Source organism: Oncorhynchus keta, unplaced genomic scaffold (genome assembly GCF_023373465.1).
Source record: "Oncorhynchus keta strain PuntledgeMale-10-30-2019 unplaced genomic scaffold, Oket_V2 Un_contig_12886_pilon_pilon, whole genome shotgun sequence".
Taxonomy (NCBI): Eukaryota; Metazoa; Chordata; class Actinopteri; order Salmoniformes; family Salmonidae; genus Oncorhynchus; species Oncorhynchus keta.
Genome location: NW_026278034.1, coordinates 162,264 through 179,978, shown reverse-complemented (window position 1 = coordinate 179,978; position 17,715 = coordinate 162,264). Strand labels below are relative to the sequence as shown.

The 17,715-nt window shown below is 44.0% G+C and overlaps 1 protein-coding gene across 5 annotated transcripts in view; it reads right to left on the bottom strand.

The window, feature by feature from the left end:
- Positions 1-17,715, bottom strand: part of gareml (GRB2 associated, regulator of MAPK1-like) — a 92,803-nt gene that overhangs the window by 38,653 nt on the left and 36,435 nt on the right. For all 5 annotated transcript variants that reach the window (XM_052501237.1, XM_052501238.1, XM_052501240.1 and 2 more), the window contains exons 4-6: positions 14,357-14,487; positions 13,893-14,058; positions 13,185-13,399 (exon numbers count right to left, since the gene is read on the bottom strand). In XM_052501237.1, coding sequence (XP_052357197.1) covers positions 13,185-13,399; positions 13,893-14,058; positions 14,357-14,487 — 512 coding nt within the window. The remainder of the gene's footprint in view (positions 1-13,184; positions 13,400-13,892; positions 14,059-14,356; positions 14,488-17,715) is intronic.

Here is a 17,715-nt window from a genome sequence, read left to right as displayed (position 1 = left end):
TAGTCCCCTACAGTACAGAACACAGTTAGTCCCCTACAGTACAGAATACAGTTAGTCATCTACAGTACAGAACACAGTTTGTCCCCTACAGTACAGAACACAGTTAGTCCCCTACAGTACAGAACACAGTCACCTACAGTACAGAACACAGTTAGTCCCCTACAGTACAGACACAGTCACCTACAGTACAGAACACAGTTAGTCCCCTACAGTACAGACACAGTTAGTCACCTACAGTACAGAACACAGTTAGTCCCCTACAGCACAGAACACAGTTAGTCACCTACAGTACAGAACACAGTTAGTCCCCTACAGTACAGAACACAGTTAGTCCCCTACAGTACAGAACACAGTTAGTCCCCTACAGTACAGAACACAGTTAGTCATCTACAGTACAGAACACAGTTAGTCATCTACAGTACAGAACACAGTTACACAGTTAGTCCCCTACAGTACAGAATACAGTTCGTCATTTACAATACAGAACACAGTTAGTCATCTACAGTACAGAACACAGTTAGTCACCTACAGTACAGAACACAGTTAGTCATCTACAGTACAGTACACAGTCACCTACAGTACAGAACACAGTTAGTCATCTGCAGTACAGGACACAGTTAGTCATCTACAGTACAGAACACAGTTACACAGTTAGTCATCTACAGTACAGAACACAGTTAGTCATGTACAGTACAGAACAGAGTTACACAGTTAGTCCCCTACAGTACAGAACACAGTTTGTCATCTACAGTACAGAACACAGTTTGTCATCTACAGTACAGAACACAGTTATTCATCTACAGTACAGAACACAGTTAGTCATCTACAGTACAGAACACAGTCAGTCCCCTACAGTACAGAACACAGTTAGTCCCCTACAGTACACAACACAGTTAGTCCCCTACAGTACAGAACACAGTCACCTACAGTACAGAACACAGTTAGTCCCCTACAGTACAGAACACAGTTAGTCCCCTACAGTACACAACACAGTTAGTCCCCTACAGTACAGAACACAGTTAGTCAAATACAGTACAGAACAGAGTTACACAGTTAGTCATCTACAGTACAGAACACAGTTAGTCCCCTACAGTACAGAACACAGTTAGTCCCCTACAGTACAGAACACAGTTAGTCCCCTACAGTACAGAACACAGTTAGTCCCCTACATACAGAACACAGTCACCTACAGTACAGAACACAGTTAGTCCCCTACAGTACAGAACACAGTTAGTCCCCTACAGTACAGAACACAGTTAGTCACCTACAGTACAGAACACAGTTAGTCATCTACAGTACAGTACACAGTCACCTACAGTACAGAACACAGTTAGTCATCTGCAGTACAGGACACAGTTAGTCATCTACAGTACAGAACACAGTTACACAGTTAGTCATCTACAGTACAGAACACAGTTAGTCATGTACAGTACAGAACACATATACACAGTTAGTCCCCTACAGTACAGAACACAGTTAGTCATCTACAGTACAGAACACAGTTTGTCATCTACAGTACAGAACACAGTTTGTCATCTACAGTACAGAACACAGTTAGTCATCTACAGTACAGAACACAGTCACCTACAGTACAGAACACAGTTAGTCATCGACAGTACAGAACACAGTTAGTCCCCTACAGTACAGAACACAGTTACACAGTTAGTCATCGACAGTACAGAACACAGTTAGTCATCTACAGTACAGAACACAGTTTGTCATCTACAGTACAGAACACAGTTAGTCATCTACAGTACAGAACACAGTTAGTCCCCTACAGTACAGAACACAGTTAGTCCCCTACAGTACAGAACACAGTTAGTCCCCTACAGTACAGAATACAGTTAGTCATCTACAGTACAGAACACAGTTTGTCCCCTACAGTACAGAACACAGTTAGTCCCCTACAGTACAGAACACAGTCACCTACAGTACAGAACACAGTTAGTCCCCTACAGTACAGACACAGTCACCTACAGTACAGAACACAGTTAGTCCCCTACAGTACAGACACAGTTAGTCACCTACAGTACAGAACACAGTTAGTCCCCTACAGTACAGAACACAGTTAGTCACCTACAGTACAGAACACAGTTAGTCCCCTACAGTACAGAACACAGTTAGTCCCCTACAGTACAGAACACAGTTAGTCATCTACAGTACAGAACACAGTTAGTCATCTACAGTACAGAACACAGTTACACAGTTAGTCCCCTACAGTACAGAATACAGTTAGTCATTTACAATACAGAACACAGTTAGTCACCTACAGTACAGAACACAGTTAGTCACCTACAGTACAGAACACAGTTAGTCCCCTACAGTACAGAACACAGTTAGTCACCTACAGTACAGAACACAGTTAGTCATCTACAGTACAGTACACAGTCACCTACAGTACAGAACACAGTTAGTAATCTACAGTACAGAACACAGTTACACAGTTAGTCATCTACAGTACAGAACACAGTTAGTCATCTACAGTACAGAACACAGTTAGTCATGTACAGTACAGAACACAGTTACACAGTTAGTCCCCTACAGTACAGAACACAGTTAGTCATCTACAGTACAGAACACAGTTTGTCATCTACAGTACAGAACACAGTTAGTCATCTACAGTACAGAACACAGTCACCTACAGTACAGAACACAGTTAGTCATCTACAGTACAGAACACAGTTAGTCATCTACAGTACAGAACACAGTTAGTCATCTACAGTACAGAACACAGTTAGTCACCTACAGTACAGAACACAGTCACCTACAGTACAGAACACAGTTAGTCCCCTACAGTACAGAACACAGTTAGTCCCCTACAGTACAGAACACAGTCACCTACAGTACAGAACACAGTTAGTCCCCTACAGTACAGAACACAGTTAGTCCCCTGCAGTACAGAACACAGTCACCTACAGTACAGAACACAGTTAGTCCCCTACAGTACACAACACAGTTAGTCCCCTACAGTACAGAACACAGTCACCTACAGTACAGAACACAGTTAGTCCCCTACAGTACAGACACAGTCACCTACAGTACAGAACACAGTTAGTCCCCTACAGTACAGACACAGTTAGTCACCTACAGTACAGAACACAGTTAGTCCCCTACAGCACAGAACACAGTTAGTCACCTACAGTACAGAACACAGTTAGTCCCCTACAGTACAGAACACAGGTAGTCCCCTACAGTACAGAACACAGTTAGTCCCCTACAGTACAGAACACAGTTAGTCATCTACAGTACAGAACACAGTTAGTCATCTACAGTACAGAACACAGTTACACAGTTAGTCCCCTACAGTACAGAATACAGTTCGTCATTTACAATACAGAACACAGTTAGTCATCTACAGTACAGAACACAGTTAGTCACCTACAGTACAGAACACAGTTAGTCATCTACAGTACAGTACACAGTCACCTACAGTACAGAACACAGTTAGTCATCTGCAGTACAGGACACAGTTAGTCATCTACAGTACAGAACACAGTTACACAGTTAGTCATCTACAGTACAGAACACAGTTAGTCATCTACAGTACAGAACACAGTTAGTCATGTACAGTACAGAACAGAGTTACACAGTTAGTCCCCTACAGTACAGAACACAGTTTGTCATCTACAGTACAGAACACAGTTTGTCATCTACAGTACAGAACACAGTTATTCATCTACAGTACAGAACACAGTTAGTCATCTACAGTACAGAACACAGTCAGTCCCCTACAGTACAGAACACAGTTAGTCCCCTACAGTACACAACACAGTTAGTCCCCTACAGTACAGAACACAGTCACCTACAGTACAGAACACAGTTAGTCCCCTACAGTACAGAACACAGTTAGTCCCCTACAGTACACAACACAGTTAGTCCCCTACAGTACAGAACACAGTTAGTCAAATACAGTACAGAACAGAGTTACACAGTTAGTCATCTACAGTACAGAACACAGTTAGTCCCCTACAGTACAGAACACAGTTAGTCCCCTACAGTACAGAACACAGTTAGTCCCCTACAGTACAGAACACAGTTAGTCCCCTACATACAGAACACAGTCACCTACAGTACAGAACACAGTTAGTCCCCTACAGTACAGAACACAGTTAGTCCCCTACAGTACAGAACACAGTTAGTCACCTACAGTACAGAACACAGTTAGTCATCTACAGTACAGTACACAGTCACCTACAGTACAGAACACAGTTAGTCATCTGCAGTACAGGACACAGTTAGTCATCTACAGTACAGAACACAGTTACACAGTTAGTCATCTACAGTACAGAACACAGTTAGTCATGTACAGTACAGAACACATATACACAGTTAGTCCCCTACAGTACAGAACACAGTTAGTCATCTACAGTACAGAACACAGTTTGTCATCTACAGTACAGAACACAGTTTGTCATCTACAGTACAGAACACAGTTAGTCATCTACAGTACAGAACACAGTCACCTACAGTACAGAACACAGTTAGTCATCGACAGTACAGAACACAGTTAGTCCCCTACAGTACAGAACACAGTTACACAGTTAGTCATCGACAGTACAGAACACAGTTAGTCATCTACAGTACAGAACACAGTTTGTCATCTACAGTACAGAACACAGTTAGTCATCTACAGTACAGAACACAGTTAGTCCCCTACAGTACAGAACACAGTTAGTCCCCTACAGTACAGAACACAGTTAGTCCCCTACAGTACAGAATACAGTTAGTCATCTACAGTACAGAACACAGTTTGTCCCCTACAGTACAGAACACAGTTAGTCCCCTACAGTACAGAACACAGTCACCTACAGTACAGAACACAGTTAGTCCCCTACAGTACAGACACAGTCACCTACAGTACAGAACACAGTTAGTCCCCTACAGTACAGACACAGTTAGTCACCTACAGTACAGAACACAGTTAGTCCCCTACAGTACAGAACACAGTTAGTCACCTACAGTACAGAACACAGTTAGTCCCCTACAGTACAGAACACAGTTAGTCCCCTACAGTACAGAACACAGTTAGTCATCTACAGTACAGAACACAGTTAGTCATCTACAGTACAGAACACAGTTACACAGTTAGTCCCCTACAGTACAGAATACAGTTAGTCATTTTACAATACAGAACACAGTTAGTCACCTACAGTACAGAACACAGTTAGTCACCTACAGTACAGAACACAGTTAGTCACCTACAGTACAGAACACAGTTAGTCACCTACAGTACAGAACACAGTTAGTCATCTACAGTACAGTACACAGTCACCTACAGTACAGAACACAGTTAGTAATCTACAGTACAGAACACAGTTACACAGTTAGTCATCTACAGTACAGAACACAGTTAGTCATCTACAGTACAGAACACAGTTAGTCATGTACAGTACAGAACACAGTTACACAGTTAGTCCCCTACAGTACAGAACACAGTTAGTCATCTACAGTACAGAACACAGTTTGTCATCTACAGTACAGAACACAGTTAGTCATCTACAGTACAGAACACAGTCACCTACAGTACAGAACACAGTTAGTCATCTACAGTACAGAACACAGTTAGTCATCTACAGTACAGAACACAGTTAGTCATCTACAGTACAGAACACAGTTAGTCCCCTACAGTACAGAACACAGTCACCTACAGTACAGAACACAGTTAGTCCCCTACAGTACAGAACACAGTTAGTCCCCTACAGTACAGAACACAGTCACCTACAGTACAGAACACAGTTAGTCCCCTACAGTACAGAACACAGTTAGTCCCCTACATACAGAACACAGTCACCTACAGTACAGAACACAGTTAGTCCCCTACAGTACACAACACAGTTAGTCCCCTACAGTACAGAACACAGTCACCTACAGTACAGAACACAGTTAGTCCCCTACAGTACAGACACAGTCACCTACAGTACAGAACACAGTTAGTCCCCTACAGTACAGACACAGTTAGTCACCTACAGTACAGAACACAGTTAGTCCCCTACAGCACAGAACACAGTTAGTCACCTACAGTACAGAACACAGTTAGTCCCCTACAGTACAGAACACAGGTAGTCCCCTACAGTACAGAACACAGTTAGTCATCTACAGTACAGAACACAGTTACACAGTTAGTCCCCTACAGTACAGAATACAGTTCGTCATTTACAATACAGAACACAGTTAGTCATCTACAGTACAGAACACAGTTAGTCACCTACAGTACAGAACACAGTTAGTCATCTACAGTACAGTACACAGTCACCTACAGTACAGAACACAGTTAGTCATCTGCAGTACAGGACACAGTTAGTCATCTACAGTACAGAACACAGTTACACAGTTAGTCATCTACAGTACAGCACACAGTTAGTCATCTACAGTACAGAACACAGTTAGTCATGTACAGTACAGAACAGAGTTACACAGTTAGTCCCCTACAGTACAGAACACAGTTTGTCATCTACAGTACAGAACACAGTTTGTCATCTACAGTACAGAACACAGTTATTCATCTACAGTACAGAACACAGTTAGTCATCTACAGTACAGAACACAGTCAGTCCCCTACAGTACAGAACACAGTTAGTCCCCTACAGTACACAACACAGTTAGTCCCCTACAGTACAGAACACAGTCACCTACAGTACAGAACACAGTTAGTCCCCTACAGTACAGAACACAGTTAGTCCCCTACAGTACAGAACACAGTTAGTCATCTACAGTACAGAACACAGTTTGTCATCTACAGTACAGAACACAGTTATTCATCTACAGTACAGAACACAGTTAGTCATCTACAGTACAGAACACAGTCACCTACAGTACAGAACACAGTTAGTCCCCTACAGTACACAACACAGTTAGTCCCCTACAGTACAGAACACAGTTAGTCAAATACAGTACAGAACAGAGTTACACAGTTAGTCATCTACAGTACAGAACACAGTTAGTCCCCTACAGTACAGAACACAGTTAGTCCCCTACAGTACAGAACACAGTTAGTCCCCTACAGTACAGAACACAGTTAGTCCCTACATACAGAACACAGTCACCTACAGTACAGAACACAGTTAGTCCCCTACAGTACAGAACACAGTTAGTCCCCTACAGTACAGAACACAGTTAGTCACCTACAGTACAGAACACAGTTAGTCATCTACAGTACAGTACACAGTCACCTACAGTACAGAACACAGTTAGTCATCTGCAGTACAGGACACAGTTAGTCATCTACAGTACAGAACACAGTTACACAGTTAGTCATCTACAGTACAGAACACAGTTAGTCATGTACAGTACAGAACACATATACACAGTTAGTCCCCTACAGTACAGAACACAGTTAGTCATCTACAGTACAGAACACAGTTTGTCATCTACAGTACAGAACACAGTTTGTCATCTACAGTACAGAACACAGTTAGTCATCTACAGTACAGAACACAGTCACCTACAGTACAGAACACAGTTAGTCATCGACAGTACAGAACACAGTTAGTCCCCTACAGTACAGAACACAGTTACACAGTTAGTCATCTACAGTACAGAACACAGTTAGTCATCTACAGTACAGAACACAGTTAGTCATCTACAGTACAGAACACAGTCAGTCCCCTAAAGTACAGAACACAGTTAGTCCCCTACAGTACAGAACACAGTTAGTCCCCTACAGTACAGAACACAGTTAGTCCCCTACAGTACAGAATACAGTTAGTCATCTACAGTACAGAACACAGTTTGTCCCCTACAGTACAGAACACAGTCACCTACAGTACAGAACACAGTTAGTCCCCTACAGTACAGACACAGTCACCTACAGTACAGAACACAGTTAGTCCCCTACAGTACAGACACAGTTAGTCACCTACAGTACAGAACACAGTTAGTCCCCTACAGTACAGAACACAGTTAGTCCCCTACAGTACAGAACACAGTTAGTCCCCTACAGTACAGAACACAGTTAGTCCCCTACAGTACAGAACACAGTTAGTCATCTACAGTACAGAACACAGTTACACAGTTAGTCCCCTACAGTACAGAATACAGTTAGTCATTTACAATACAGAACACAGTTAGTCACCTACAGTACAGAACACAGTTAGTCACCTACAGTACAGAACACAGTTAGTCCCCTACAGTACAGAACACAGTTAGTCACCTACAGTACAGAACACAGTTAGTCATCTACAGTACAGTACACAGTCACCTACAGTACAGAACACAGTTAGTAATCTACAGTACAGAACACAGTTACACAGTTAGTCATCTACAGTACAGAACACAGTTAGTCATCTACAGTACAGAACACAGTTAGTCATGTACAGTACAGAACACAGTTACACAGTTAGTCCCCTACAGTACAGAACACAGTTAGTCATCTACAGTACAGAACACAGTTTGTCATCTACAGTACAGAACACAGTTAGTCATCTACAGTACAGAACACAGTCACCTACAGTACAGAACACAGTTAGTCATCTACAGTACAGAACACAGTTAGTCATCTACAGTACAGAACACAGTTAGTCATCTACAGTACAGAACACAGTTAGTCCCCTACAGTACAGAACACAGTCACCTACAGTACAGAACACAGTTAGTCACCTACAGTACAGAACACAGTTAGTCCCCTACAGTACAGAACACAGTCACCTACAGTACAGAACACAGTTAGTCCCCTACAGTACAGAACACAGTTAGTCCCCTGCAGTACAGAACACAGTCACCTACAGTACAGAACACAGTTAGTCCCCTACAGTACACAACACAGTTAGTCCCCTACAGTACAGAACACAGTTAGTCAAATACAGTACAGAACAGAGTTACACAGTTAGTCATCTACAGTAAAGAACACAGTTAGTCCCCTACAGTACAGAACACAGTTAGTCCCCTACAGTACAGAACACAGTTAGTCCCCTACAGTACAGAACACAGTTAGTCCCCTACAGTACAGAACACAGTTAGTCCCCTACATACAGAACACAGTCACCTACAGTACAGAACACAGTTAGTCCCCTACAGTACAGAACACAGTTAGTCCCCTACAGTACAGAACACAGTTAGTCATCTACAGTACAGTACACAGTCACCTACAGTACAGAACACAGTTAGTCATCTACAGTACAGAACACAGTTTGTCATCTACAGTACAGAACACAGTTTGTCATCTACAGTACAGAACACAGTTAGTCATCTACAGTACAGAACACAGTCACCTACAGTACAGAACACAGTTAGTCATCGACAGTACAGAACACAGTTAGTCCCCTACAGTACAGAACACAGTTACACAGTTAGTCATCGACAGTACAGAACACAGTTAGTCATCTACAGTACAGAACACAGTTTGTCATCTACAGTACAGAACACAGTTAGTCATCTACAGTACAGAACACAGAGTTACACAGTTAGTCATCTACAGTACAGAACACAGTTAGTCATCTACAGTACAGAACACAGTTAGTCCCCTACAGTACAGAATACAGTTAGTCATCTACAGTACAGAACACAGTTTGTCCCCTACAGTACAGAACACAGTCACCTACAGTACAGACACAGTCACCTACAGTACAGAACACAGTTAGTCCCCTACAGTACAGACACAGTTAGTCACCTACAGTACAGAACACAGTTAGTCCCCTACAGTACAGAACACAGTTAGTCACCTACAGTACAGAACACAGTTAGTCCCCTACAGTACAGAACACAGTTAGTCCCCTACAGTACAGAACACAGTTAGTCATCTACAGTACAGAACACAGTTAGTCATCTACAGTACAGAACACAGTTACACAGTTAGTCCCCTACAGTACAGAATACAGTTAGTCATTTACAATACAGAACACAGTTAGTCACCTACAGTACAGAACACAGTTAGTCACCTACAGTACAGAACACAGTTAGTCCCCTACAGTACAGAACACAGTTAGTCACCTACAGTACAGAACACAGTTAGTCATCTACAGTACAGTACACAGTCACCTACAGTACAGAACACAGTTAGTAATCTACAGTACAGAACACAGTTACACAGTTAGTCATCTACAGTACAGAACACAGTTAGTCATCTACAGTACAGAACACAGTTAGTCATGTACAGTACAGAACACAGTTACACAGTTAGTCCCCTACAGTATAGAACACAGTTAGTCATCTACAGTACAGAACACAGTTTGTCATCTACAGTACAGAACACAGTTAGTCATCTACAGTACAGAACACAGTCACCTACAGTACAGAACACAGTTAGTCATCTACAGTACAGAACACAGTTAGTCATCTACAGTACAGAACACAGTTAGTCATCTACAGTACAGAACACAGTTAGTCCCCTACAGTACAGAACACAGTTAGTCCCCTACATACAGAACACAGTCAGTCCCCTACAGTACAGAACACAGTTAGTCCCCTACAGTACAGAACACAGTCACCTACAGTACAGAACACAGTTAGTCCCCTACAGTACAGAACACAGTTAGTCCCCTGCAGTACAGAACACAGTCACCTACAGTACAGAACACAGTTAGTCCCTACAGTACACAACACAGTTAGTCCCCTACAGTACAGAACACAGTTAGTCAAATACAGTACAGAACAGAGTTACACAGTTAGTCATCTACAGTAAAGAACACAGTTAGTCCCCTACAGTACAGAACACAGTTAGTCCCCTACAGTACAGAACACAGTTAGTCCCCTACAGTACAGAACACAGTTAGTCCCCTACAGTACAGAACACAGTTAGTCCCCTACAGTACAGAACACAGTTAGTCCCCTACAGTACAGAATACAGTTAGTCATCTACATACAGAACACAGTCACCTACAGTACAGAACACAGTTAGTCCCCTACAGTACAGAACACAGTTACACAGTTAGTCCCCTACAGTACATAATACAGTTAGTCATTTACAATACAGAACACAGTTAGTCCCCTACAGTACAGAACACAGTTAGTCACCTACAGTACAGAACACAGTTAGTCATCTACAGTACAGTACACAGTCACCTACAGTACAGAACACAGTTAGTCATCTGCAGTACAGGACACAGTTAGTCATCTACAGTACAGAACACCGTTACACAGTTAGTCATCTACAGTACAGAACACAGTCACCTACAGTACAGAACACAGTTAGTCATCTACAGTACAGAACACAGTTACACAGTTAGTCATCTACAGTACAGAACACAGTTAGTCATCTACAGTACAGAACACAGTTTGTCATCTACAGTACAGAACACAGTTAGTCATCTACAGTACAGAACACAGTCACCTACAGTACAGAACACAGTTAGTCATCTACAGTACAGAACACAGTTACACAGTTAGTCATCTACAGTACAGAACACAGTTAGTCATCTACAGTACAGAACACAGTTAGTCATCTACAGTACAGAACACAGTTAGTCATCTACAGTACAGAACACAGTTAGTCCCCTACAGTACAGAACACAGTTAGTCCCCTACAGTACAGAACACAGTCACCTACAGTACAGAACACAGTTAGTCCCCTACAGTACAGAACACAGTTAGTCCCCTACAGTACAGAACACAGTTAGTCCCCTACAGTACAGAACACAGTTAGTCCCCTACAGTACAGAACACAGTTAGTCCCCTACAGTACAGAACACAGTTAGTCCCCTACAGTACAGAACATGTTATCATCGGCCATGCTCTCCATAACATTCACAAGGCCTTGGGACCAGATGGGTTACCAGGATGTGTACTCAGAGCACTGACCAGCTGGCAAGTGTCTTCACTGACATTTTCAACCTCTCCGTATCTGAGTCTGTAATACCAACATGTTTCAAGCAGACCACCATAGTCCCTGTGCCCAGTAACACTAAGGTAACCTGCCTAAATGACGACCGACACGTAGCACTCACGTCTGTTGCCATGAAGTGCTTTGAAATGCTGGTCATGTCTCACACAAACACCATTATCCCAGAAACCCTAGACCCACTCCAATTTGCATACCGCCCAAACAGATCCACAGATGAATCAGTCTCTATTGCACTCCACACTGCCCTTTCCCACCTGGACTAGAGGAACACCTACGTGAGAATGCTGTTCATTGACTACAGCTCAGTGTTCAACACCATAGTGCCCTCAAAGCTCATCACGAAGCTAAGGACCCTGGGACTAAACACCTCCCTCTGCAACTGGATCCTGGACTTCCTGATGGGCCGCCCCCAGGTGGTAAGGGTAGGCAACAACACATCCACCACGATGATCCTCAACACTGGGGCCCTTCAGGGGTGTGTACTTAGTCCCCTCCTGTACTCCCTGTTCACCCACGACTGCGTAGCCAAGCACGACTCCAACACCATCATTACGTTTGCTGACGACCCAACAGTGGTAGGCCTGATCACTGACAACAATGAGACAGCCTATAGGGAGGAGGTCAGAGACCTGGCCGGGTGGTGCCAGAATAACAACCTCTCCCTCAACGTCAGCAAAGGAGCTGATTGTGGACTACAGGAAATGGAGGGCCGAGCCACCCCCATCCACATCAACGGGTTGAGAGTCCATTCGCATCCACATCACTAAGGATCTATCATGGTCCAAACTAGTCTTGGGCAGTATACTGTATACCAGGTATTCAGAAATAGCCACAGGATGGTTTTTCAATAACGTTTAAACTATTTATTTTATGTTTTTTTTTTTTACATTTAAATATTTGTAGCTACTTTTTAAGTTGAAGAAGACATTTTTGCAGAATATTGGCTGGCTGCATCACCGCTTCGACCACAAGGCACTACACTACAGAGGGTAGTGTATACGGCCCAGGCCATCACTGGGGCCAAGCTCCCTGCCATCTAGGACCTATATAACACACTGTGTCAGACCAAGGCCCTAAAAATTGTCAAAGACTCCAGACACCAGCCATAGACAGTTCTCTCTGCTACCGCATGGCAAGCTGGAACCAACAGGAGCCTGAACAACTTCTAACCCCAAGCCATAAGATTGCTAAATAGTTAGTTAAAATAGTTAACAGGACTCTTTTTGTACTTTTTTTGACTCTTCACATTCGCTCATTACTGGTTCCCCATGTAGCCAAGATAATGTTGGGTGTTATTACTTTTCTCAACACTCTTTCTCTCTGCGTTGTTGGGAAGGGTCCGTCAGTTTCACTGTTAGTCTCCTGTTGTTTACAAAGCATGTGACAAATAACATTTGATTTGATGTCTCACCACGTGGCGGTCGTAGGGGTTCCGTGGTGGTCTGGTCGGCACGGTAACATTAACAGGAAGTCGGACCCTTTCGATGATGCTGCGCACCGTGTGGTCAGCTCCCAGCATGCCCTGCTCCAGAGGGGAGCGCGTGCAGAACCGTCCTCGGCAGGCGAAGGGCAGAGAGATGCTCTGATTGGTCCGATGGTTCATACACACCAGACATGGAGTTTTGCCTGAAACAAAGTGAGAGCTCAGAGTGTGGTGTGAAATAAAGAGAGAGCTCAGAGTGTGGTGTGAAACAGAGAGAGAGCTCAGAGTGTGGTGTGAAATAAAGAGAGAGCTCAGAGTGTGGTGTGAAACAGAGAGAGAGCTCAGAGTGTGGTGTGAAATAGAGAGAGAGCTCAGGGTGTGGTGTGAAATAGAGGGAGAGCTCAGAGTGTGGTGTGAAACAGAGAGAGAGCTCAGGGTGTGGTGTGAAACAGAGAGAGAGCTCAGGGTGTGGTGTGAAACAGAGAGAGAGCTCAGGGTGTGGAGTGAAATAGAGAGAGAGCTCAGGGTGTGGTGTGAAACAGAGAGAGAGCTCAGGGTGTGGAGTGAAATAGAGGGAGAGCTCAGGGTGTGGAGTGAAATAGAGGGAGAGCTCAGGGTGTGGTGTGAAATAGAGGGAGAGCTCAGGGTGTGGTGTGAAACAGAGAGAGAGCTCAGGGTGTGGAGTGTGGGTCTTACTGCGGGGGGTCTTCCCCAGGCGTCTCAGGAGCGCGCTCAGTCCAGTCTTCTCCGTGGTGGGCGTGGCTGTGAGGAACTCTGCCTTTCCCGTGAGTGACAGCTCATCACCAGGCTGCAGCACCACACTGTACGACTCACTGTCCTCACTGAACTCCCCTGACAGAACCTACACACACACACACACACACACACACACACACACACACACACACACACACACACACACACACACACACACACACACACACACACACAGGCTGCACACACAACGACACACACACACACACACACACACACACACACACACACACACACACACACACACACACACACACACACACACACACACGCACACACACACACACACACACACACACACACACACACACACACACAGAGCAGGGTTAGTGATGTATAGCTGAAATAGACAGCGTAGAGCTGACTGAAGCTCCTTCACCCCTGACCTTGACAGTGAAGCTGATAGTTTCCATGGCGAAGACGCGGTCAGGGAACATTCCGGCCACTTCCTCCACCGAGGAGAAATACTGGATGGGGTCCCTAACGTCTCTGTCTTCATCTATCAGACGGAACCTACCTACACACAGACAGGGAGAGACATGGTACATTTAGTTAAATATTTCAACAACTAAAAGCATTGTATTTGGGACAAATCATTCACTAAACCTCAACTAAATGTTGTAATGCATAATGTGGAAATTGTGCAATTTCCTGAACTGTCCTGGTCAAAACATATTGATACAACAGTAGCTGAGATGGGGAGTCTGGCCATAATAAAGCACTGTTCTGCCTTCTTAACAACACTATCAACAAGGCAGGTCCTACAGGCCCTAGTTTCTACCTTCTTAACAACACTATCAACAAGGCAGGTCCTACAGGCCCTAGTTTCTACCTTCTTAACAACACTATCAACAAGGCAGGTCCTACAGGCCCTAGTTTCTACCTTCTTAACAACACTATCAACAAGGCAGGTCCTACAGGCTCTAGTTTCTACCTTCTTAACAACACTATCAACAAGGCAGGTCCTACAGACCCTAGTTTCTACCTTCTTAACAACACTATCAACAAGGCAGGTCCTACAGGCCCTAGTTTCTACCTTCTTAATTAACAACACTATCAACAAGGCAGGTCCTACAGGCCCTAGTTTCTACCTTCTTAACAACACTATCAACAAGGCAGGTCCTACAGGTCCTAGTTTCTACCTTCTTAACAACACAATCAACAAGGCAGGTCCTACAGGCCTTAGTTTCTACCTTCTTAACAACACTATCAACAAGGCAGGTCCTACAGACCCTAGTTTCTACCTTCTTAACAACACTATCAACAAGGCAGGTCCTACAGGCCCTAGTTTCTACCTTCTTAACAACACTATCAACAAGGCAGGTCCTACAGGCCCTAGTTTCTACCTTCTTAACAACACTATCAACAAGGCAGGTCCTACAGGCCCTAGTTTCTACCTTCTTAACAACACTATCAACAAGGCAGGTCCTACAGGCCCTAGTTTCTACCTTCTTAACAACACTATCAACAAGGCAGGTCCTACAGGCCCTAGTTTCTACCTTCTTAACAACACTATCAACAAGGCAGGTCCTACAGGCCCTAGTTTCTACTTCTTAACAACACTATCAACAAGGCAGGTCCTACAATCCCTAGTTTCTACATTCTTAACAACACTATCAACAAGGCAGGTCCTACAGGCCCTAGTTTCTACCTTCTTAACAGCACTATCAACAAGGCAGGTCCTACAGGCCCTAGTTTCTACCTTCTTAACAACACAATCAACAAGGCAGGTCCTACAGGCCCTAGTTTCTACCTTCTTAACAACACTACCAACAAGGCAGGTCCTACAGGCTCTAGTTTCTACCTTCTTAACAGCACTATCAACAAGGCAGGTCCTACAGGCCCTAGTTTCTACCTTCTTAACAGCACTATCAACAAGGCAGGTCCTACAGGCCCCAGTTTCTACCTTCTTAACAGCACTATGACGAAGGCAGGTCCTACAGGCCCTAGTTTCTACCTTCTTAACAGCACTACCAACAAGGCAGGTCCTACAGGCCCTAGTTTTGTCACACTTGGACTACTGTTCAGTCGTGTGGTCAGTTGCCACAAAAAGGGACTTAGGAAAATGACAAATGGCTCAGAACAGGGCAGCACGGCTGACCCTTGGATGTACACAGAGCTAATATTAATAATATGCATTTCAATCTCTCCTGGCTCCCACTAGACATGCCACCAGAGGTCTCTTTACAGTCCCCAAGTCCAGAACAGACTATGGGAGGTGCACAGTACTACATAGAGAGAGCCAAGACAACATGGAACTCTATTCCACAGTACTACATAGAGCCATGGCTACATAGAACTCTATTCCACAGTACTACATAGAGCCATGGCTACATAGAACTCTATTCCACAGTACTACATAGAGCCATGACTACATTGAACTCTATTCCACAGTACTACATAGAGCCATGACTACATGGAACTCTATTCCACAGTACTACATAGAGCCATGACTACATGGAACTCTATTCCACAGTACTACATAGAGCCATGACTACATGGAACTCTATTCCACAGTACTACATAGAGCCATGACTACATGGAACTCTATTCCACAGTACTACATAGAGCCATGACTACATGGAACTCCATTCCACAGTACTACATAGAGCCATGACTACATGGGACTCTATTCCACAGTACTACATAGAGCCATGACTACATGGGACTCTATTCCACAGTACTACATAGAGCCATGACTACATGGAACTCTATTCCCCAGTACTACATAGAGCCATGACTACATGGGACTCTATTCCACAGTACTACATAGAGCCATGACTACATGGGACTCTATTCCACAGTACTACATAGAGCCATGACTGCATGGAACTCTATTCCACAGTACTACATAAGAGCCATGACTACATGGAACTCCATTCCACAGTAATGGGGATCCACCCCACATGCTGCCATGACTACAATGGGACTCTATTCCAAAGTACCCACAAGAGAGCCATGACTACATGGAACTCTATTCCACAGTACTACATAATAAACCCCAGGAAGAGTAGCTGCTGCCTTGGTAGGAACTAATGGGGATCCATAATAAACCCCAGGAAGAGTAGCTGCTGCCTTGACAGGAACTAATGGGGATCCATAATAAACCCCAGGAAGAGTAGCTGCTGCCTTGGCAGGAACTAATGGGGATCCATAATAAACCCCAGGAAGAGTAGCTGCTGCCTTGGCAGGAACTAATGGGGATCCATAATAAACCCCAGGAAGAGTAGCTGCTGCCTTGACAGGAACTACTGGGGATCCATAATAAATCCCAGGAAGAGTAGCTGCTGTCTTGGCAGGAACTAATGGGGATCCATAATAAATATAAATACAAAAACATGGAGGAGAAGTGGTCTCTAAACATGGAGGAGACGTGGTCTCTAAACGTGGGGAGAAGTGGTCTCTAAACGTGGAGGAGACGTGGTCTCTAAACATGGGGGAGAAGTGGTCTCTAAACATGGGGGAGAAGTGGTCTCTAAACATGGAGGAGAAGTGGTCTCTAAACATGGAGGAGAAGTGGTCTCTAAACATGGAGGAGAAGTGGTCTCTAAACGTGGAGGAGAAGTGGTCTCTAAACGTGGAGGAGACGTGGTCTCTAAACATGGAGGAGACGTGGTCTCTAAACATGGAGGAGACGTGGTCTCTAAACATGGGGGAGAAGTGGTCTCTAAACATGGGGGAGAAGTGGTCTCTAAACGTGGGGGAGACGTGGTCTCTTAACGTGGAGGAGACGTGGTCTCTAAAC